Source organism: Penicillium soppii (assembly GCF_028829465.1).
Source record: "Penicillium soppii strain IBT 18220 chromosome Unknown utg000005l, whole genome shotgun sequence".
NCBI classification, from domain to species: domain Eukaryota; kingdom Fungi; phylum Ascomycota; class Eurotiomycetes; order Eurotiales; family Aspergillaceae; genus Penicillium; species Penicillium soppii.
In genome coordinates, this window is record NW_026643235.1 from 2,577,751 (window position 1) to 2,600,575 (window position 22,825).

Consider the following 22,825-nt stretch of genomic DNA (forward strand, 5'->3'; position numbering starts at 1 on the left):
CGTATTCCATTCAGTGAGTCTGTCGCGATCAAACGAATGTTGGGAGGTGGAAGCGCCAAGCTCTGCAAGGCAGGACCTCGTCTTTCTCCACTGTCTGTTCCCACTGGGAAATCCTTGGAAAGGAAAGATTGCATCTAGAGTATGACATAACACTTCAAGATCTACAACGTAGATCTAAATCTGACTATAATATTGAAGCAGACGCATTTCGATCAGTATATTGAACACACTGTGTCTTTAAGCTCTTAATTTTCCTCTTGTGAGCCTGTGCGCCCACAGGGAGAGAATCAAACAAACACAACCAAAATCGAACACAAGAGCTCCACCAAAGATAATGGCATAGAACGTCCAGGCCAAAGCTGTCGGCAAAAGCAAAACTGTGACGACGATGGCCCAAGGTAGCATCCACAAAAAATTCGACCCCAGTGATTGGTAGAGATACCATCGCGGGGACGTCGCAAGGAGGATCGCTGCAAGTTGACAATTCAGCCCGTAAAAAATGTACGTCCAGTCAATAGACTGCTAATTATCAGTAATGGTAACGGCTGTGGCTTTTCATGATTTTCCTTCTTACCTTCCACATGGTTTGAGTAATTTTGGCCACGACATTTGAGCCAGATAGATAATGCGCGAAGGCCTCTATTCCACGCAGTGAGAGCGCAATACATATGATAGTCTCGAATATCAATACAATCAAGCAAGATTGCAGGGCTGGTCGGATTATCTCTGCAATGTGGGTGAGTGATGAGGCTTTCGGTATAAATTTCTTTCTTCATCCTTACTCAAGATTTCTCTTCGAGATGCCCGCGGGTATTCGGTGCCTTTTTCAGCACGGAACATACCCCAATTATGGCCAACAAAAGTGAGCGTCGACGCTTCTAGTGCCTGAACAGGAACCATGACTAGTCCCCAGCGAATGGTGTTAAATACTCCCCACGAAGTTGCATAGTCGGATCCTAGCAGAATGATTTGATGGACTAGCCACAGATAGATTGCATTCCGGATAGCTGATTCGGTGAATGTATACACGCTAGGTTTAAACAGTGTCCAGAGAGCAGACTGGCTCCAACGCAAACGTCCTGAATCGGTCGAGTCTTTTTGGCAACGTCTCACCACGACAGTTAGGAAATAAATCAACCCCGCGAGGGCAGATACAGTATCACACGTTAGCCGTATAATGGCCTGCATGATAATAGTAGGCTTCCATGTTCCGATATGAACTTTTGAGATGACCAATAGATCAAGTACGATGTTGATCAGGAATTTGGCCGAACTGATGATCAACGGGACGTCGGGATTATCGAGCGCCCTCGTCGAGGCAGACAGGGCGGCTTCGATCGCAGATGTCACGGCCTGTACAGACGATAGTCGCACATAGGTGATGGAGGCCTGGCGCACTTCCACTGGAACAAATCCCGAGGCTAACGTCTTGGAGGCGGCTAGGAAAGTTATTGTCATCAAGATTCCCAGAGCAGTCTGTACGAGCAACATTGTGTAGGCGAGGTTCAACCGAGAGCGCATGTTTCGCGTGGTTTTGTCCCCGATAACGAGCCATGCTGAGCGGGGAAGACCTTCGTTAAGAACCTCCACGATCACTCCGATGTAGGTATAGATATCTGTCGTCACCACTTGTGTCGAATCGATATTCGCGACCCATAGTTTACTGAGCGTGCTATACAAGGCCGGAAGGGCGAAGGCACCAATGTTAAACAAAATCGAGCCAAAATATCTACTCAAATTATCTTTCTGTCTATTGTATTGCAAGAAATGTACTCACGTTTCACGACTCAATAGATGTGATATGGAAACACTTGATAGCCCGTTCTCCGGTTCCGGCCCCTCATCCGCCATATTGTCCTGGAAAGAGGGACCTTTAAAGAGATTGGAATCCATGTTTTGGTGAGGATAAATGAATATATCTTGCTTTACCAAAGATAGACTTTAGAAGAGGGGATTTTCCTTGGCGTGGTACCCTGGTCAATAAGTGTTCGTTCTATGGAGACTTCCGAGTCAACAGCTTCATTACCAGCATATCAATTCATTGGATGAAAAAAAGGGACTGTTGGCTATTGAAAGAAAATATAACAAACACAATACCAGCCGTGCTTTGAATAGAAGTAGAAAGCCGCTTGCTACTTACTTTCATGACATAGGCTGCCTGAAGCAAATTCTGTCACTCGCATAGGGAGTACTGTTTACACTAAGCGTCAAATTTTTAAACTTTTGAATAGCCATGTAGAAGTTATTCTCATTATATAATTCGCTTCATAGAAAGAGAGGAAAGAAGCTATCTCAGACTAATAACCGTGGCTGCGCTCTGATAAGCCGACATGGATGGCGGCGGCTTAAGGCCACCACAGCAATAACCTTTGTTGAGCGGCCCCACGATCAAGTCACAGACTCAATCCATAGTTTCGATATTGATTTATTGACCCACGGCGATAGATAAAGTCTCAGAATACAGGAGTCCAAGCTCACTGCGCATGCCTTTAACCACAAGGGTATCGACATGCTGACTATTGTAGGACGCGTATTTCCCACTGCCACCCCCATCATCCTCCGGAAGTCCAATGTGATATATGTAGTTGCCAATGGATCTCTCTTTGTTGACTAGAGTAGCAACCTGCAGGACCTGTGCGATAGGAAAGCTTCCTTCTTCGAGGACGTTCAGCTCTTTCCATCTCTGGAGCCAATGTTCGATCCATTGACCTATTTCTTGGTCATGGCACCTAAGAAGACATGCCATGAGAAGGCTAGAGACTCCAATTGAATAAACGTTCTTCTTGGCACATTCCGTGACGTCAAGACCAATAGTGATCCGGACTAACAGGCGCGTCCAGTGGGAGATTGTCTCTTCCTTCTTCTCTTGTATATACTCGGAGCGAGGGAGTTGCTGGTACAAAATATCAGTGCATTGCATGATACGTGAGACAACGTAGTAAGCGTAGTTCATTGCCGAGTCGTGCGATTCGAATACGAGTGGTAGAAGTCCGTTCTTTGCGGACGGTTCAACGTGCGAGGAGCACTCAATCGGAAGCTCAGAATCCATGAGGGTCGAGTGCCAGTCTTCTAACTTTTGCGATTCGTAATCAAGTAGCGCAATATAATTTTCGGCTTTAGGATCAGATATTTGCTTCGGGTCTGCCCAAAGTTTTAAGACCCTGATTGTGTGGATTCGGTATGACTCGCACAGGATTGAGACCACAATCGCTCTTTTAGCGCTAACTGAAAAGAGACTTTTTGCAACTTCCTCGGTCGGCCGTAGCGAAGACTGAGCTCGCTGGAAGGAAAACGAGCTATAGTTCATCCTACGCCACCAATTTTGGTACCTGGCAAGAATCCATGCAGCAAGAAGCTGATTCCCTATATCTGGTGGAATTTCTGCAAATTTCACTTGCATAAACTTTGCGATCCCATCTGCATGAAATTGGAAGGCTGTGAAGTTTCCCATTGTGGATTCCAAGTAGCAGAACAGAATCAAGGCAGCCAGTGTGTTCGTGGGAGAGGGCAAGGAGACTTGATTAATGACTCTTGCCACCTGACCAACGGCAGAAGAGTAATAGTACTGACTGGCAGCTTGATGATTTCGGTGAGGCCGATATCCTGTCATCGCGGGTGAAAATGTATCGCTCTCGGGCCAAATGCGGCTTAAATTGCAGGCCGACAGAGCCAGAAGTGCATGCTTCAACGGTGTATAATTAATGGCAAGTGTGGTGAATCTCTCAAAAGATCCATCCAGAGCACTGAGACAGGATTTGTCCCAGTGTGTGATATAGAAATGTTCGTTTTCCGATCTGTTGAGAGACTTCACAACAACGGGACCAGGAAGAGGATTTGGTGACAGCGACGTGTGAGAAATCGAAGGCCTTGTAGTTTGGTCCAAATCATCATCTATGCGGTTGGCAAAGGTCTGATCTGGTTGGTTTTCAGCATTATCTGTATTGTGGGCGACTGATGCCGGCGCCAGCGAGTCTTTAGCGTAGACAACCCTCAAAGGTTTGGGGCGCCAAAGGCTAGTTGAGGAGTTATTCGGCACAACAAAAGCGTTGCGAAAATCAAAACTCGGTCCGATCACTTCGCAGGTCCTTCCAAGGCGTGTACACGCTCCACATGGCTTATTCTCGTCACACTGGACAAAGGTCAGTGATCAGATCTTAATCTCGGGAGGAGAACCCCACCTTCACCCGGCGCTGTCGGCATCCCTTGCACCCTGTTCGGGAACGGGTGATTTTGGTCTTTTTTTCTCGTGGTGGCGTAGGTTTGTACATTGGTATTCTGAGGTAACAAAATCCGGAAGCGTGGACGCTGTTGAGAGACAGTCACCCCGCCACTTGCGGAGATATACACGGGAATACCCGCGGAGCCATTCTCTGCCTTTGCATTTCACCTTTGTTTCCCCTTTATTCAATATACTACCTTGACACATTTTCAATAAGTCAAATATTGCGAGAAATTTCTCAGCCTCTCCTAGAAATTCATAGAACTCGTGCGTCAAAGAGCCGCACGCACGTGCCAACATTTCACCCCCTTTCTCAGATACATCTGCCCAGAATTTCATATCTGCAAGAATGCCTAAAGCCAAGTGTAATCATTCCTCACTATGCTTTTCTTCCTCCTCCCATGCTACTGTGACTGGTTTCAGAAGACCAAGTGAGCGACAGCGTGTCGCTGCAACTAAATCAGATAATCGAGTCTTCCCAAGGAGCGACAAATTGTTCCTCAATGAAAGCGTACAGGCTTTTCCTGCACCTTTATTGCTGCCTGATGACGATCTTGCTGGTGAGGAGGAGGACCCTCAAAGCTTTCAGGAATGGGTCGATGCGGAACATCGCAATCCGATCACCCCAAAGAAAAAGACCATATATGTGGTCCCCTCTCCTCAAGTCGATCCGGGTCTTGACTTCGTCCGGGAATGGACACAACCAACATCAACGGGGAATGACTGCCAAATCAATCCTCCGAGTACGAAAGACGTTCAAGAATATCTAGCTGCTTTCTATCATGGGCTGCCCGTCAAAATGATGCCCTCCTCTACATTGCGGATCATGCCATGGGACGAAGCCAGAAAGAAAGCCAAAAAGCCAGCGCAAGAGCAATACCTCGGTCTCAGCATCGGTGATGAATGCGTGCGAATTCGGGCTCGCACTCTACCAGAAGGGGTGTATGGCGGCCAGATCAACTTAACTGATCTTCTTGATGCTGCAATTAGCCTGCTCCCAAAAGATGCATATGCTTTAATAATGCTTGTAGATTACGATCTTTACGAAGAGAAAGATGACGAGTTTGTGTGCGGCCGTGCATACGGAGGAAGTCGGGTTGCAGTGGTCTCCAGTGCAAGATACAATCCTACCCTGGACCACATTCAACGGATTGAGCGTCTCCATGCCTGGCCCGCATCGCATTGCGAGACATACATGTCAGCATGCACCTCAGCAGAGCCGGCCGCAAAAAACCAGAAGAGGTCTCGGGGCGTTAACAAGGGCTCACAGAAGTCAACACTGGAGCTCGATGGGCCAGTGAAAGATGCAGTTTCAGCGTACCAATCTCTTCGGGAAGTAGATTCTGCGCCTTCTTTAATATATGCGCTCTGGCTTGGTCGGATGTGCCGCACCGCAAGCCATGAGTTGGGTCACTGCTTTGGTATCGCCCATTGCGTTTACTATGCGTGCTCGATGCAGGGTACCGCATCTATCTGTGAGGATGCTAGACAGCCTCCTTATATGTGTCCTGTGGATCTCGCCAAAGTTCTTTCTGCGACTTCAAGCTCTGCGTCCGAACGATATCGCGCTCTTCTGAAATTTTGCGAGCGACCGGAGAATCTGGATACGCATTTCTTTGGGCCATTTGCTGCTTGGATTCGAAGTAGATTGCATCAAGTCGAGGACTCTGCCGATTTTTCATAGTGACTTTACCGTCTTCCTCCTTGACAGCACAACTTGGGGAGATCCTAGCAACCTCAGGTTGCGTCTGTTCTATTTCGGTCAATGATGTTGATTGAAGTCATATTGTGCAAGAAAAGTTCCCCTGTGTGCAGGCATAAAGTGGTCCACACCCAAAATCAAACACTTTCCACCAGTACTCGTCTTTTCCACATGAAGAGACATCTCTTATCTTTTTCTCCTGTCGCCCTCATCAAGCACTATTGGGTCTGTCTGCTGAGCTTTATTGGAAAATACAGAAAGAAGCTTTAGATAAGAAATTCTTAGTCTGGTCCGGAGTTTTCGGTTTTGAGGATTCAAGTTGTTTTGCATTCGTCTATGTTGAGTTTTTAAAACTGCGAAACGTTCATATCGCAGCATCTTGATCGGTTCATTCAATCTGGGGCTTAAAATAAGACAAAGTTGTATACCTAAGTAGCATATTTTGCAGGTCCGGACATTGACGATGACATGAGTTGCGCATTATATATTCCTCCCGATGTCTCACCTTCAACAACAATTTGCTCAAAATTACTTCTTCATTCTCTGTTGAATTCAATTCCAGACCCCAATCATCAATTTCTAGGAACATATGTTTTGAATTTGTGAATAGCAATGGTCACGCAATACTGCAATCGCACGATCTCTTTGCACCCAAGTGTCAGTCTCTAGCAATGTGAGCTGTTTTGGGCGAAAGCAGTACTCCATACTGATAAAAGCTTAATTCTGTAATAAATTATAGGACAATATATTATATTTGATCTCCTGTATCTAGTTATCTACCGGAAGTGAAGATCCAACAGCACCGTGAACAAAGCAGATCTAATGGCACATCTTACAAAATTCTGTGCCGCCTCAACTGACAACAAACTCGGAACTATACGAACAAATCTGATAAGCTTAAAAATTTCTTTCTGAGACAATGTGGACTGAAGCGACCACAGCCAACGGTACTCAGCCGCGGCCTTAAAATTGAGTTCAAAATGGCGATCCTTGGAACCCGTTCTATGGACCGCTACGGACCGTGATTCAGACGAGGATCGCAATCCCAGAAGACTTTGATTGTTTTCCAATATCAAAGGGAAACTTCCCAGAAGAACATCAATCTCCGGTAACCAAACTCCAGTGTACCGCGGTTCAGATCAGTCACCACATCCAAGGTTGAAGATTCCCATGTGCCTGAGACCATGGAACGATGTAAGGGTAAAAGGACCACATGGAAAAACAACCTGGAAGTCAATCAGCCTTATACGATCGAGGCCCGCTGATCCTTCCTTGTATAATGTATATGACTCCTAGTACTGTCGAACCCAAATGTTCCATGCCGTCTGCACTGTGCGAGTGATGGGAGCGGGAGGTTGGAACGGTATACATATCGTACACTTTTGCGGATATAAGGATTCCGTTGATCGAGCCATCATCGAGTTGAGTTGGACAGTGGAAGCTGCGATCGATCACATTCGATTTGGGACGGAAGGGATCAAATCCTGTTTCTGTCACTTTCATCACCGGGCGGGAATTGAGTCCGTTCAGTGGCGAGTTGTTTCATGTCAGTGACATCTGGAGCTATCTGATATGCTAAATTGCATTTTATCCATGGAAAGCAGAGCAACTTCGTATGGGTGATTTGATTATGCCGTATTTTCCTCCAAAAAGGCTGTCTGACGAGTAGATCGCGGATTCCCGGAAGGCCGATCTTGACGGGCATATGTTTCATGTTGAACATTTGGGGTCTTGAGTTTTAGCATGTCTTTCACGTGTGGCTCCGACTCCAGCCGTGGTCGGCAAATGTAGAAGGCCCGAAAATTTTTGGTCAGGCACTGTGCCTGAAGCATTGAGACTTTCCCCCGACAATTTTCGCCCTGTCCACCAGTTCATCAATTGAGGGGCCAGCAACATTTAAAAATAGCTTTTTAGAGCGTTTCAAGAAGAGTGATTGAGTCCCTTGCGAGGCCCCGAACCCTGGATCCGAGCAATGTAACTATGTAGAGCTCGAACTTGTTCGATTATTCTTCTTTGGGCAAACTTTAATCAAAATGAAACAGAATCGGCGCCCTCCGGCGGAATAGGGGATAGAGCACCTCAACATGAGAAATCTACCGTAGTGAAGTAGCTTGGTTTAAGCTTTTTCCACGTTTCGTGATTTGATAAACGAACCTGTTAGTTGTTTATAGGGGGTTTCTAGCCACCATGGACCCTCTCAGTACCACTTTATAATGGACACAATATTGTAGTGTTATTGACTAAGGCTACTTATTCTCGGTCGCCGTTCCGAATGGGAAGATACTACTCCATACACTGTAGGTACTATCGCCACCAAGGTGTGAGGCGTTACACTAGTGAAAACCTTAGGGACTTCGGGTATTCGGATCTCAGTGATTTTCCTCTGTTCTGGTAATTGGAATATTGTACAAACTACGGAGTAGATACTGGAGATGTTGAAGTTATGATCATTGTGATTCTTGTTCACGAATTCAAGGGCGCTACTGAGTCAGGGATAAAACGTACTTTGTACAAGATTCAAATCCCGAGCGAAGAGATTTTCGGACTTTTGAAATCTATGTAACTACACTATTGAACCAAGCAATTTTTGGGCGAAAACCTTTGTTTAGTCAAATTTTGCCCGGGATATCCGCGGTAATACCAGTTATCTGCATTGGACCGATCGCAATAACACTGACGAAGAGTGTGCAAGGAAAAACATCCTGGCAGCTATGCGGCCAGCTGCAGCTAGAAATGAGTAAATGCAGCTTGTAGTCCCACATCTGCCCATCGCGGACCTGTTAAAAATCAGCCCAGGGGGGCAGTTTCCAAGGCGCAGGGGGTGGAAGATTATTTTGCCAATTGGGACTACTATGCCCATGAAATACGCTATATGCAGCCATCGTGACTTGCTCATGGAATGTGCCCATGTGGAGTGAGACATAAAAACTTCCGGTTGACATGTGCATACTGTACAATAGACTGCCACTCTACTAGATCCATGTTTCATAATGTCTCTGATCCCTTGGTTGATCACCCGAGGTGAAACCTCGATCGCCTCAAGATCCGAAGCCAACAGTTAGAGTAGTTAGAGCATCACGAACTGGTTCTCAAGGTGGAGGATAGCACTTCTTGGTGGTGTTAGTGCTGTTTGAGATCTGTTAGTCTGTGGGGATGCAGCAGACGAAGCTTAATGGCCAAGCGGTCGCTCTTAAATCCACTTGGCTATGCCGTAAATCGTTTAACGTCCGTGGAAATCACAGCCCCCCTATCAATGCTTACCCCTGGCCAGGAACGCCGGCACCATTACACTTTAGTTTAGGGACGAATTTTAGGGCGAAACCTGGGTAATATCCCCACTTCTTTTATTCTCTAGTTATTCTGGTTGTTATTTGTGCTTTTCATAGCAAAGTGGGGTCTTCCACACTGTGAGAACTGCAAAACTTCACATTATAATCCAGGACGAGGCGCTTTTAGCGTGTGCACTGCTGTCAGCCACCAGCCGATTTTTGGTGCTGGTCATTTGGGTCCCCGTTACCGACTGAAATATAGAGCAAATGGACAATAGTATACTCGGAGCACGACCTACAATTGTGCGAAGCCGAGGACTGTTCCAAGATACACAATTTACTGTCGCTTGGAATATTATATTGGTTTTCGGTAGTTTGCGGATACCCATTGAGGGTACAGTAATGATGTATTTACTATAACAAATATCATCATAAGCAATTGAATTTCGACAAGTCGGTTCCACGGATAGATTTGGATGAAGTCAAGACTAGCCTGAGTAAGTAATAACAACGTACGACTCAAAACAAGGATAACAACATCTAGACCTCTCGTTATAGCTATCTGTGTCTTGATTCGACAGGTCTTGCGAGTCTAATAAACAGCACAACTGGACCTGTCTATCGTTACCTGAAAGGGTTAAGAGCCTGCAGTTGTGCCTGGACTAATTCCCCGGTGCTGCGGGTCTTATGTGGGCTTTGAACGGGCCACTCGGAAAGTCGCATGCAATCGCAGATTCATAAATTGTTTGTTTTGAAGAACTGTCTAAGTATGCAGTTAGTACCAAATAGGTAGTAGCCTTACAACGTAGTACGCTTATAGGGTATAGTACAAATTGTGGAGAGAAAATCAGGGAAAAGGGGTCAGAATACTACAATATCGTATTTGTAAACAAAAGTTGATAGAAAACAGAAAATAGAATTTTCAGAAACGACAGTCTCAACCGTTGTGTGGATCATGTTGATCACTTCCTCGAGACTGTTGATATGAGCGCATGGCTTCTTTGATCTACGAGGATTTTGCCGTCTTAGGCTCTGGCACTTTACAACATTTAGAGTATATTTCTCGGTTGTTGGATTTCTCAACCTTTGCTTTTTAAATAAAACAAAAGTTCGTTCACTTTTTAAATTTGGATTGGATGATTTGTTGCTTGGGTATCTCCATTTTTTGATATCCGTACTCCGTAGACGGACACCGACCGCATCTCTCCCCAATGAGGTCGCCTCGATGGAGCATTGATCTCGAGATTGGTTAGCGGGATACCTGATACATCTTGCAACTCCTGTAACCAAGAATAGACACGCTGATGTGGATCATCGCTCCACCCATGTTGTAGGAGAGATGATCCACCCGGCCGTGAAAGATCCAGGTCTCCATTAGTCGATATCCCTGAAGCCTAAGGGGTAGATAGCTCCAAATGTGGAATTGGAGACTGGGGTAGGGCCAGTGTGAGTCTGTTACGACCCGGTAGCTTCAATCGAGCCCGGGAAGCCTCCCGGTTCAAGAAATTGACCAGGGGTATATAAACACCCAGGGTCGATCAGTTCTAGGATATCCATCACTCAACTTTCTTTTTTTTTCTCTTCACCTTTTCCCCAGTCTATCTTTAATAACCTTGGCAGCTTTTGCCTGCTTTTTCGGTCTCTCGCTTCTACATACTAGAAGTCCTTCGTTATACTTCCGCGTTTGACCTATACATTCGTTAATATACACATACCACAAAATGCGTCCTTCTCTCGTTTTGCTCGCCAGTCTGGCGAGCTCGGCTCTCGCCTACCCTACCGATATGGCTGTTGAACGTCGCACTCTCGGTCTTCTCGCTGAGATTCTCGGTGATGTGACTGTTGATGTGACTTCCATCCTCAGCGCCGTGCTCGGTCACGGCCACTCCTCGGGTTCCCTTCTCGCTGGTCTGAGTGCCGAGGGTGCCGCCGCTCTCGAGGGTGGTGCTCTTGGCTGCAAGGCCGGTGCCATCCACGCCCACGCCAAGGCCGCTCTGAAGGCTTGGTTGCTGATCCATGCCAATATCGACATTTCTCTCAAGAAGTCCCTGCTCGCCTGGTGCGAGGGTGACGATGAGCTCACTCTCTCCGCTGATGTCCTGGCTGCTCTTTCCGTCTACATCCCCGGATGTGCTGACCTCGCTGCCAAGGGCCAGCTCTACGTTACCATCGACGGTATCTTCGCTGCCTCCAGCCTCGAGTCTGCTCTCGTCCTGAGCGTTGGCGCTCAGACTTCTCTTTCTGCTTGGCTGGAAGCCCAGGCTGACCTTCACGTTGACATCAAGGCTGGCCTTGGTGTGTGCGCCGCTGGTGGCGTTATCGGCTCTCTTTCCGCTGACATCAGGGCTTCTCTCCTTGCCTGGATCAACGGTGGTGAGTGTGATCTCAGCGCTGAGCTCAAGGTCTCCATCCTTGCCTGGATCAACGGCCACGCTGGTGGTGATCTCGTTGAGATTGGTTCCCTTGCTGAGAGTGCTCTCTCCACCATTTCCGTCGGTGCCTCCGTCGGTGTACACGTCGAGGAATCCGGTCTCCTGTCCGTTGGTGGCAAGGCTTCGCTCGCTGCCTTCCTCAGTGCTGATATCTCCGCCAACCTCGGTGCCGATATTCTGCTCGGTCTTCAGGCCGCTGCTGAGGGCCAGCTCGCCACTGCTATTGAGCTTGACGTGCGCACCCAGCTCGCCATCTGGCTCTCCGGTTCCGACTGCACCCTGGGCGTTGAGCTGAAGGCTGTTGTTCTCCTTTGGCTGTCCTTTGCTGTCGAGGCTGATGTCTCTGTCTCCCTTGACCTTGTTAGTGGTCTCCTCGGCGATGTCACTGGTATTCTCACCGAGACTCTCCTCGCTGGCCTCAGCGTCGATCTTCGTGGTGCCCTCTCTGTTTGCGCCTCTGGCGGTAGCATCGCTGGTCTCACCTTCGATGCCCGTACTGAGCTTGCTGCATTCCTTGGTGGCTGCTCCAGCGTCGACATTGATGTGAGCATTCAAATCATCATCCTCCAGTGGTTCACCGGCTGCAGCATCCCCGGTGCCCCCACCCCATCCTCCTCGGTCCCCAGCCTGCCTTCCAGCACTCCCTACAAGCCCAGCACATCGGGCGTTCCCTCCGGCCCCGGTGCCTCCATCTCTGTCTCTGTCCCTGTCGGTACTCCCGTCCCTAGCGGCCCTGCTTCCTCTGGTCCGGCTCCCTCCGGCCCCGGTGCTTCCATCTCTGTCTCCATTCCCAGCGGTCCTGCTCCCTCTGGCTCCATGCCTGTGCCTAGCGGTCCCGCTGCCACTACTCCCTGCGACACCGAGACCTCTGAGATCGTTGGCTCCACTGTGATCCCCGGCGGCCCCAACGGTGGCTCCACTGTTGTTCCCGTTGTTCCTACCGGTACCGCCCCTGCTCAGACCCCCTCCGGTGTTGCTCCCACTGGTGTTCCCGGTGCTTCTGGCTCTATCTCCATCCCCAGCGGCCCTGCTCCCTCCGGCCCTGCTGGATCCAGCCCCGTGCCTAGCGGCCCCGCTGCCACCACACCCTGCGACACCGAGACCTCTGAGATCGTTGGCTCCACTGTGATCCCCGGCGGCCCCAACGGTGGCTCCACTGTTGTTCCCGTTGTTCCTACCGGTACCGCTCCTGCTCAGACTCCCTCCGGCGTCTCTCCCACCGACACCCCTGCTGCCAGTGGTCCCGCTCCTTCCGGCCCTGCTCCTACTGGTTCCGTCCCCGGCGGCTCCGCTGGCACCACTCCTTGTGACACTGAGACCTCCGAGATTGTCGGTTCTACCGTGATCCCTGGTGTCCCTGCTCCCTCTGTCCCTGCTGGAACCACCCCCGCTGGCTCTGTTCCCGCCCAGACTCCCTCCGGCGTCTCCCCCACCGACACCCCTGCTGCCAGTGGCCCCGCTCCTTCCGGCCCTGCTCCTACTGGTTCCGTCCCCAGCGGCTCCGCTGGCACCACTCCTTGTGACACTGAGACCTCCGAGATTGTCGGTTCTACCGTGATTCCCGGTGTCCCCGCTCCCTCTGGCACCGCTCCCGTCCAGACTCCCTCCGGCGTTTCTCCCACCGGTGTTCCTGCTCCTTCCGGCCCTGAGGCATCTGGCTCTGTCCCCAGTGGTCCCCAGGGTACCGGTTCCGTGCCCTCTGCCCCCTGTGACACTGGCTCCAGCCCTGCCCCCACCAGCCCTCCCACCATGCCCTCCGGCGGTGGCTCTGGTCAGGAGGTTGTCACTGTCACCGCGACTGTGACTGCCACTGTCTGCGGTTGCGAGTAAGCAGACAGCATACCTGGACATATGTTTGAGAATACCTCTCAGAAATTTCCTTACTTTGTTGAATTTTGGCTTTCCCTTTGATGACAAGATGACCTTCAACAACGTGGACGGGTAACGTGGCGACCTGCCGCGTCTGATACCCACCTATCCCGTGATCTGCTGTGTTATTACCTCTGTCCTGTCTGTAGATATCTAATTCTAATTCTAATCTTGTCTAAAGATTGAAAGCCTGGTCCGTGCTGTACATCGTGTGTTTTGCGGGTATTTGATTGACAGGAAGGGATTCGGGATTCGGTAGTGCAGATCCCTTGTTGTTGTCTACATAATGATTTGAGCATATATAAACCTTCTTTCCCTTCAATGGAGTACATTCTTTTCTTTATATGCATCTAGAATATCTTCCCTCGTAATGCAGTGAGAACACATTCACTCTCTCTGTCAATCCAATATATCAAAAATGTGAAGAACTAGGTCAAACTCAAGATCCATGCAGTTGCATTCTACTTCCAAAATTTCAAAATGCATTCGTTACCAGCATTGGCCGAGAGTTCACCTTGTAATTGAAGTTGAATGGATTGACTATATCGTATTGTACACGTACACGCTAAAAGATTTCACCTAGTTCTTCCGTCATAGGTCATGTTCAAGTTCCTGGAATCATTCCACCACTGATTTTGCAGCACTTATCCCTGCTTAGGTTTCCGGGCGTCACTGGTTGATCGACGCAAAGCAATTATCTTCTCACGGAGCACTTTCTCACGAAGTTCTGTTGAAGAGATTCGCATAATGGGTGGTCTCTTGACGGGCTAGATACAAACCTCCTGTTAGTATTTGAACATAACAGCACAAGCATATGACAAAGTAATAATCACATTATTTCACAAAGATTAGGTAGTGATAAAGATACAGTTGGGAATGGATCAAAGGCTTGTTCTTTTCTCTCTCTCAATGACCCACCATATCAGCATCTTTCTTTTCGTTATCATAGGCTTCCGAGGGGTGCGATGGGTCCTCGCCTTGATCAGCAATCTTGCGACGTTTTTCTTCAGGTGCAGAACCAGCAGATGGGCTACGCTGCTTGGGAGGTGCGGGTGTGTATCTATCCGGTGAGCGACGGCGCTTGCCATCCTTGTCCCTCTGGGGACTGCGAGACCGACTGCCACTGGAATTGCGACGTACGCGGGTATCATCACGATCACGATCACGGTTACGGTCACGGTTACGGTTACGATCAGGGCTGCGGCTCAAGCGGCGGGAATCGCGATCTCGACGGGACCTTCCAGATGGGCGGCGGGACCGCGAGGGGGAACGAGACTTGGATTTGATGTCAGCGTCTCTTGGGTGTTGGTCGTGGGGAGGAGACAAAGAAAGGCTGCGGCGGTTTCCTCTGACGGAACGTGAGCGCGAGGGACTGCGGGAAGGAATGGATCTGGATCTAGCACGGTCACCGTAGTCCGGGCTGGGCCTTCTCGCTCCTCCGCGGTTCCGTCGCTGGGGAGATACTGATCTGCTGGGGGAGCGGCGACGGCGTTCGCGGGGCCGGTGGCGGGGCTCATCACGACCGCGGCGGGGTGATGATGGTTTGGGGGATCGAGTGCGAGATGGAGAGCGAGAGTATGCAGGAGATCTGGATGATTGACGGGTTCGACGATTACCAGGCGGCACATAAGAGTCAAAGTCACGTCGCGAGGGGGGTTCACGGAATCGGTCTGAGTAGCGGCCTTGATCTCTGGGAGGGGGAGAACGTCTCTCGAAGTCTCGACCTCCACGGCCACGATCACTGTGACCTCCACGGCCAAAATCATTGCCTCCCCGTCCTCCACGTCCGCGGTCTGATCGCTCTCGGCGTCTCACATTGTCGAGTTCTCGTTCGCGAATTTGGTCTTGTTCTTTTTGTCGTCGAGCAGCTTCTGCGGCCTTTTCGGCTTCCAGCTGTATTATGTCAGACGCTTCCAATATCAATGAGGTCATTCCGAATACCTTTTCTTGAATAAGTTCGAGTTTCTTGGCTTCTAAAAGCTCCTTTGGGACACCCTGCGGGCTGTCCTGTCCACTAAGACACAGGGACCATAGCTGCTGACAGAACTTGGAGGTATCTTTGTCTAAGAATCCGGTGAGTTGGATTTGGAGAGATTTGATGTCGGGCTGGAACCAAGTGCAGTCAAGTCAGTAAGCTGCGGAGACGCTAAAGCTCCCGGTGATAAACGTACATAGCGAGGCCCTTCCAAGTGCCCGAAACAGAGCTCAATAACAACGTCATCTTCGTTTCCAAGAATCTCGGAAATTCGGCTGGCAATCCATCTGCAATAACGAGGTGAAAAAAATGCAATGTCAGTAATTTGCAGCCAGGCCGGGAAAAAAACCGGGGAAGATCACTCACTTCTTCATAACCTCAATGTTGACCTTCGTCATGTCCACCTTCCGATTAAACTCGGGTGGAAACTTGGTCCGCTTCAGCAGCTTGGAGTCAACGGTAGACGCCATTTTTGAGAGGGACGAAGGTGGAGGAAAGATAATACATTGGAAAACACGCGAGAAAGGTGAAGCGCGACATGATACCTGCGTAGTTGGCACTTATCGATAACCGTAAGGTTTCTTTCGCCTGGATTTTGAGGCGCCAAATGAGTCTCCGTGGTTTTTTTTTTCAGAAAAACAAGATCAGGAAAGCTCTTAGAGGTATTAATCTCGATAGGGTTCATCAAATTATTTGCTTTGAGATCCTTCATATCTTGTTCTCAGTGTGCTTACACCTGCCACTCAAAATATTATTATAATACACATTTTCATCAAGATAAACAGAGCCAGCTTTCTGTAACTCGAGGTTTGTCCTCAAGTGTTATCATACAAAAGTACAGCTTTGCATGCTCTGACAATTCAAACCTTACATGCACGATTATATGAAAAAAAGCCATGGGATCGTTCTTACCCAGAGGGTTTGCAAATAGAACCAAGCTATATCGCAATGACGTTAGGTGACATATTTGCATGCAAGATTTTCCAGTTTACATCTAGTTCGCATACTATACCGAATCTTCTTACCCAAGTTCATATATTATTTTGAAGTTCATTTTAATTCCAGTGGTAGGGTGATGTATATGTGTATTCGTAGTGGTGATGACAATTAGAGATTGGAATGTTAAGATATACCACCACTTAAAAATCTTCAACTTGAAGATTGAGTATATATGCTTGCTCGGGCCTACTTTTGTAGCACTATCAATGGTTCCACCGTAGGCAATCCATCAAAGTATGCATTACAAAGATAAGGTGCTATAATACTATGACAGCATCACTAGGTTTAGTCTAGTAAGTGGAGGTTATCTGGTCGATCTTGTGTACCTAGGTATAGTATAGTACTCTGTAGACCTACCATCATGATATTCAACAAAATGTGCCACGAAGAGGGTATTACTGATAAGCCAGCAATCCTTGACCACTTTTCACATTTTCCGTATTACTCTTCACCCAAAATCACACCAGAATGATTTCTTTCACCACTCTTAGGTATGTTATGGAAGGGGCGTCGCTATAGCAACGAACACTCACGTGACTATATAGCGCGCCGACAACTCGCGACGAAATCAAGATAGGCTTCCTTTCCCCTGCAGCATCAACAAATAGTCGACAACTTTAGAGGGGCCGCATTGATCCACGACTTCAATGTAGGTATTGTTGCCATGGCGTCCCCCAATTCCCTCCCATCAACATACAACGATCTATACCGACAACCAGCCCGACCGATGTCCCGATCCACGGTTTCACGTTCGGGTTCTAGACGGGTATCTCCCGCATCAACACAACCAGGCCATCTACCCAAACATTACTCTGCAGGCGACAGTTCAGATGAAGAGGTCCCGGAACCAAAATTCAGCGCATCTGTAAAAGCATTGTTACATGGTGATGGATTAAGTTCTTCGCCGCATTTGCAAAATGCTCAATCTGTGTCGCACGAACGAATTGCGACAGCTTCAAGACAGAGCCGCTCGCCTCGCAATTCATCCCCACACGACTCATCGAATGGCAGCCCGGCCCCCCGAGTTGTTCGCATTGGCGCCATTTCGTCGGGTTCGAGGTTCTCCCGCGAAGGCTCCCCGCTTTCCAACAGCCAGAGTGCAGAACCCGAGCATCATAGCCGCCCGAATGATTTTATTACTCCTGCCCCTCGACAGCGCAGTGTTCGTATCAATGTATCGCGCAGTAACTCAAACTCTCCTGCCTCTGGTTCGCCTTCCGGAAGGGGTTCGGCAGAACGTAACTCGGCCGACGAGTATGGAAGTGCAGAACGCTCTGGCAGTGATCGCAAGTCACAGTATGATGATGACCCGGCTTCAAGATATATCCCTTCTTCAGCGCTTCGGGGCCGCGGTGGCGAGGAAATTGCGCCTCACAGCTCTCTGCGCGTCAAGAGGGTCGGTCGACTTGCTGGCAGCTTCTTGAATGGGCCCGCCCGGAGGGGCGTATTACGACGACAGAGCGAGGAGAGTAACGAAGAGAACAACCGATATCTCTCGGCTGACGGTGTGCGGGAGGATGTGGAAGGAGAAGAGAAATCCGAATATCAATATCGCAAACCCGAAAAGCCTTCATCGCCCAAGGTATCATGGGCAGACCCCAGCCCGCCTCTCTCGCGGGAATCACATCGCTCGGAGTATCCTTTTCGTCCTGCCGAGGTTGAGGGTCCATTTTCAAGGTCATCTTCACCAAAGTCCTACGGCTCAAAGTCAACACCCGCTTCGTCAGAAATGTCATCCAAATCTTCGATAGCGAAAGAGCAGCCGGTCTTCAAGGTCTCTTCTGTGCCGAATTTGCCATCGGTGCGTGATCAGGAGAATGAACCACCGCCAACCTTCCGGCGCAACAAGCCTCAGGGATTGAATATGTTGGATAAACCTGAAAATTACAACGCTGTTGATAAAAAAGATGCAGCAGAGACTCCATCTGGAACCTCCGCGCGGAAGATACTGGCCACAAAGAGTAATAACACTCCTCACAGAGCGGCGCCTCCCCCTCCTAAAATGTCTGTTCTCGAGACCGCCACTTCGACAGGAGGCGCATCGACATCACAATCACGAAAGAAAAAATCGCAAGTGTCAATCAATGGCAAGCATTTCACACGCCTTGACTGTATCGGTCGAGGTGGCAGCTCTCGTGTTTACCGAGTTATGGCTGAGAACTATAAGATTTTTGCCCTCAAACGCGTGAACCTGGAAGATGTCGATCCACTAACCCTTACCGGATACAAAGGTGAAATCGACCTGCTGAAGAAACTGGAGAATGTCGATCGTGTGGTCCGCTTATTTGATTGGGAACTCAATAATGACAAACATGCTTTGAGTGTGCTTATGGAAATTGGAGAGTCTGATCTCGAGAAAATTCTTACGTTTCGCCTCAACGCCGAAGATGCTCTTTTCGATATCAACTTCACTCGTTTCTACTGGAAGGAGATGCTCGAGTGTGTTCAAGCAGTTCACCAATACAACATCGTCCATTCTGATCTGAAACCGGCGAATTTCCTTATGGTTCAAGGCCGATTGAAGCTCATCGACTTTGGTATCGCCAATGCGATCCAGGACAACACTGTCAACGTTCACCGCGAACAACAAGTCGGAACCCCCAACTATATGTCCCCCGAAGCTCTGGTCGATTCAAATGTCTCCCTCGGACTGCCAGCGAGTGTTGGAAAAGTGATGAAATTAGGAAAACCTAGCGATGTTTGGAGTTTAGGTTGCATTCTGTATAAGATGGTCTACGGACAACCTCCATTCGCCAAGATCGCCAAATATTACGAGCGCATTATGGCTATCCCCAACCCCCGTGTACAAATCGAGTTCCCGGCCTTCGGCGTTGGAGGCGTTCCAGTGCCGCCTGGCCTCGTCCGGACCCTGAAGCGTTGCCTGCAGCGTGATCAGACTCTCCGACCCACGATAGAAGAAATGCTTGGCCCTCGTGACCCTTTTTTGCACCCCGATGCTCAACTTGAAGGTGCTGTCCCAGTCACTCAGGATATGCTTGGTCGTATCCTGGCCAACGTCGTCAACCATTGCAAGGTTCGCGGTGTACCCAAAGAAGAAGAGCTGGCTGCATGGCCCGCCGGCTTCTTTGCAAAGATAAAAGCAGCCCTCGAAGAAGAAAACGCATAACAACACCCACTCACTCCTTTATTTGATTTCCTTTGTCCTGGCTGCCCCGATCGGCACTTTTACTTGTTTCATTTTTGGTTAAAACGACTTAATGACCGGTGTTGGATGTGTTATTTCTAGGTCTGTTTGGTTGATTTGCGATATATCTGACTGTCTGTGTTTCTTTGCATTGCTTCTTCTTCCTGCATCATCCTTCGGGTTTTTGGTTGGCCCACCCACGTTTTTCTGGTGGATATTTGATGAAGTTCGATTCAGCGCAGCGTGTGGATTTCTCTTTGTATATGACTTCATTAGCCCATTCTTGGTTACTCTAGTATCAGGGCTCATTACTCCTCCCCATTTGGTTAGGATGTTAATTGACCACTTTGACAATTCTCAATTTTTTTTACACTTTCTAAACGTACGTGTTTTTTGTTACACAACCGCCGGTAGGAAATCTCTGCTGGCTTGAGTGACAGTCCTAAGTTAAAGTATCTTCATAAAATCATGGTTGATAAATGCATATCTAGTAGCTAGCTATGTCCATTCAGAAGCCAAACATGCAGGATACTTTTTGTTTGAAATCAATGGAATTGATTTTGCGCCATTAACACCGCCCAAGAATAGAACAGTCTTGATAGACCGTATGTATCAAGAAAGGGAAATATAGAACTGCCTGAGCATGGAGGTATAGGAGACAGGCAGGTAGGTGCCCACCGAGAGGAACTTGGAGGTTGTCATTTAGACCAGAAGGACACTGACAGATGTTAGTTCGGTATCCAACTTGAATAGCTTGATTAATCGAGGCAACTCACGCATTAACACAACCATCATTCTCAGGAGTGTTGGTCACCTGGGCCCATTTACCCCAGACAACCTTGCCGGAAGTGGTAACAAGACCCAACTCAGAAACGTTGACTTCAATAATTGTTCCCTTGGTCAAGACACCCAGCTGGGTATAGAGAGGGTTCTGGGGGTTCTTCTTGACGGACAGTATGGGCAGCTGAACAGTGACAGCAAGCTCGGGACTGAAAGAGAATGTTAATACCACATCGTCTTCACAGATATGGAAGTTACTCTGAGGAAAACGTACTGTGTGACATTGGCCTTCTTGTAACGCAGACCCATGGGACGAATGAATCGCTCGTACTTGACGGGCCGACGGGTGAAGTCGTTACCAACGAAAGTAGGCTTGGTGATCATACGCTTCCAGGACTTCTTGTGGGTCTTCTTTCCGGTGTTGACAACCTTGAACATCTCCTCCTCACTGATACCCTTAACCTTAGGCAGAGGGACAGCGAATTTCGCGGCCTTCTCGTTACGCTTATCCTTGATAGCACTGGAGAGAGCCTTGGCGTTGGTCTCCTGCGATCGGTCGAGCAGGTATTGGGGCAGAGGAGTCTTGGAAGGCTCGTCGGGCGCGGCAGACTTGACGTTCTTCTCCTCTTGGGCCTTGATGCGCTTCTTCATCTGAATCTTCTCCTTGTGGCGCTGCTGCTGGTACAGCTTAGCCCGCAGACCACGCAGGTTCTGCGCATCGTGGGACTGTTTGTGTCCCTCACGGGCCTGACGCTTGCGTTGACGCTCATCGTGATCAAGGCGCTTACCGTGCTGCTTCTGCCAGCGCTCGATGTACCTGGTGGTATAATGTTAGTTGGGGAAGATTCCATGGTGGCTGGCGGGGAGAGACGAACTCGTTCTGAGGCTGTAAGGGAAAAGATGGTTAGCTAAACTCGGAAATTGGATACACAGTACTCGAGGATCACAAAAAACATACCATGATGAATGACGAATGAACGACACTGTTTTAATGGTTGGTGAAGTTCTTGCCTTGAAGATCTAATCGGGACCGAAAAAAGTTGTGATGCGGCAAAGATAGTGAATCACGTGACACTCCTTATCGGTATGGCAGAACTTCAATTTGCATATGCGCAGAGAAAGGTGCTGTTTGAAAATTGATAAGGGATCAGAATGGTATTTTGAAAAGAAGTTACAACTATTATCCCACTAAATCTGCGTCCATGCAAATTTTTGGCAATCAAAAACTCCGATCAAGTCAAATTGATAGTAGCACGTGACATTACGGGTAGCAAAGCGGCCATATGTGCAAGTTTGAATTTCTCGAGTTACGGGGAAGCCGCTTCTTGAAGTGCCTCGATCAATTACCGCCAACCACTTCCACTCTCAGTCCACATTGGGTGTTGGCAAGTGTTCAGTCAACATGTTCTCTCGCTCTGCTCTGCGGAGCCTTGTATCCGACTTGCGTTGGACAGCACCGTCTACAATCTCATCCGCGGCTCCCCTTCAGCAACGAGCATGCCTGCACCAAACTGCGTCTTTGATGAACTCGCAACCACTCCAGAGTCAATCATCTTCCACCCACCCCGATTTACCCCTCAGTGCGACTCCCCGGGCCCAAGATGCCCAGCCAAAGACCCACAATGGCATCAAGCCCTCCAACAATTTCGACGAAACCACCATGACACCCCGAACACGCGCCGATGTACCCATTGCGAAACAACCCGTCGAACCAACCTTCACCACTCCCCTCAAAGTGACCAAAACCCTCATGTCACAGCTCCCCCATCTTGCCGGCCAGAAGCCGCACTACGTCGTCGCCCAATTGCACGCACGGCCGTACCTGTTGACCGAAGGTGACCACCTTCGTTTGCCTTTTCTGATGCCCAATGTCAAGGCAGGTGATATCGTCCGGTTCAACCGTGCTTCTGCCGTTGGATCGCGCGACTTCACAATGAAGGGCGCCCCTACCATCGATGAGCGTATGTACGAGTGTCGGATGCGTGTGACTGGTGTGGATGCGGAGCCGCTGCGCATCAAAGAGAAGACCAAGCGGAGAAACAGACACGTCAAGCAAGCTAAGAGCAAGCACCGCTACACCCTCATGCGAGTCATGGATGTACGAGTCAAGACGCCAGAGGAGTTGTTGGCGGAAGGCGCGGTGGTCGTTGAGGATGGCGAAGGCGAAGATGGCTCCGTCATTGGGCCCCGGTCATGATTGATATATTCGATATTGAGGAGAATCTGTTTTGAGGCGAAACTGTTTGATGCCGGACTACGGTCCGACAGTGGTTATTGAGGCATGGATAATGCCAGCCGAGATGCCGTCTGAGTTATGGGCTTTCGGTCATTTTCCTGCCGTGATGCATTGATATCTCCCCGGCATATTTGTACAAATATATGGATTTGCGCTGTTCTCTGTATGCATTGTATTCTATAGTATTGATTTCTTTCTT

General features: G+C 48.9%; 8 protein-coding genes across 8 annotated transcripts; 4 read left to right on the forward strand and 4 right to left on the reverse strand.

Moving 5' to 3' along the window:
- Nucleotides 1-237: 237 nt before the first annotated feature.
- On the reverse strand, nucleotides 238-1,893 carry N7529_006417 (uncharacterized protein; the record flags this gene model as incomplete). The annotated part of the gene is made up of 5 exons (XM_057241944.1): nucleotides 238-519; nucleotides 575-750; nucleotides 783-1,353; nucleotides 1,375-1,750; nucleotides 1,778-1,893. 5 exons carry the CDS (start codon nucleotides 1,891-1,893, stop codon nucleotides 238-240), a joined length of 1,521 nt encoding a protein of 506 aa, XP_057097303.1.
- Nucleotides 1,894-2,425: 532 nt separating this feature from the next.
- N7529_006418 (Zn(II)2Cys6 transcription factor domain-containing protein) lies at nucleotides 2,426-4,268 on the reverse strand (the record flags this gene model as incomplete). The annotated part of the gene is made up of 2 exons (XM_057241945.1): nucleotides 2,426-4,129; nucleotides 4,179-4,268. The coding sequence occupies 2 exons, from the start codon at nucleotides 4,266-4,268 to the stop codon at nucleotides 2,426-2,428; spliced, it is 1,794 nt and encodes a 597-aa protein (XP_057097304.1).
- Nucleotides 4,269-4,568: 300 nt separating this feature from the next.
- Nucleotides 4,569-5,903, forward strand: N7529_006419 (uncharacterized protein; the record flags this gene model as incomplete). The annotated part of the gene is made up of 1 exon (XM_057241946.1): nucleotides 4,569-5,903. One exon carries the CDS (start codon nucleotides 4,569-4,571, stop codon nucleotides 5,901-5,903), a length of 1,335 nt encoding a protein of 444 aa, XP_057097305.1.
- A 5,008-nt stretch (nucleotides 5,904-10,911) lies between these two features.
- Nucleotides 10,912-13,452, forward strand: N7529_006420 (putative cell wall protein; the record flags this gene model as incomplete). Its single annotated transcript, XM_057241947.1, has 1 exon — nucleotides 10,912-13,452. The coding sequence occupies one exon, from the start codon at nucleotides 10,912-10,914 to the stop codon at nucleotides 13,450-13,452; it is 2,541 nt and encodes an 846-aa protein (XP_057097306.1).
- A 1,244-nt stretch (nucleotides 13,453-14,696) lies between these two features.
- On the reverse strand, nucleotides 14,697-15,936 carry N7529_006421 (PWI domain-containing protein; the record flags this gene model as incomplete). The annotated part of the gene is made up of 5 exons (XM_057241948.1): nucleotides 14,697-15,239; nucleotides 15,307-15,384; nucleotides 15,433-15,597; nucleotides 15,663-15,753; nucleotides 15,833-15,936. 5 exons carry the CDS (start codon nucleotides 15,934-15,936, stop codon nucleotides 14,697-14,699), a joined length of 981 nt encoding a protein of 326 aa, XP_057097307.1.
- A 1,193-nt stretch (nucleotides 15,937-17,129) lies between these two features.
- On the forward strand, nucleotides 17,130-19,592 carry N7529_006422 (serine/threonine/tyrosine protein kinase MPS1; the record flags this gene model as incomplete). Its single annotated transcript, XM_057241949.1, has 1 exon — nucleotides 17,130-19,592. The coding sequence occupies one exon, from the start codon at nucleotides 17,130-17,132 to the stop codon at nucleotides 19,590-19,592; it is 2,463 nt and encodes an 820-aa protein (XP_057097308.1).
- Nucleotides 19,593-20,312: 720 nt separating this feature from the next.
- Nucleotides 20,313-21,351, reverse strand: N7529_006423 (rRNA-processing protein NSA2; the record flags this gene model as incomplete). The annotated part of the gene is made up of 5 exons (XM_057241950.1): nucleotides 20,313-20,328; nucleotides 20,387-20,599; nucleotides 20,665-21,207; nucleotides 21,266-21,276; nucleotides 21,349-21,351. The coding sequence occupies 5 exons, from the start codon at nucleotides 21,349-21,351 to the stop codon at nucleotides 20,313-20,315; spliced, it is 786 nt and encodes a 261-aa protein (XP_057097309.1).
- Nucleotides 21,352-21,792: 441 nt separating this feature from the next.
- Nucleotides 21,793-22,587, forward strand: N7529_006424 (mitochondrial 54S ribosomal protein bL21m; the record flags this gene model as incomplete). Its single annotated transcript, XM_057241951.1, has 1 exon — nucleotides 21,793-22,587. One exon carries the CDS (start codon nucleotides 21,793-21,795, stop codon nucleotides 22,585-22,587), a length of 795 nt encoding a protein of 264 aa, XP_057097310.1.
- Between the last annotated feature and the right edge of the window lie 238 nt (nucleotides 22,588-22,825).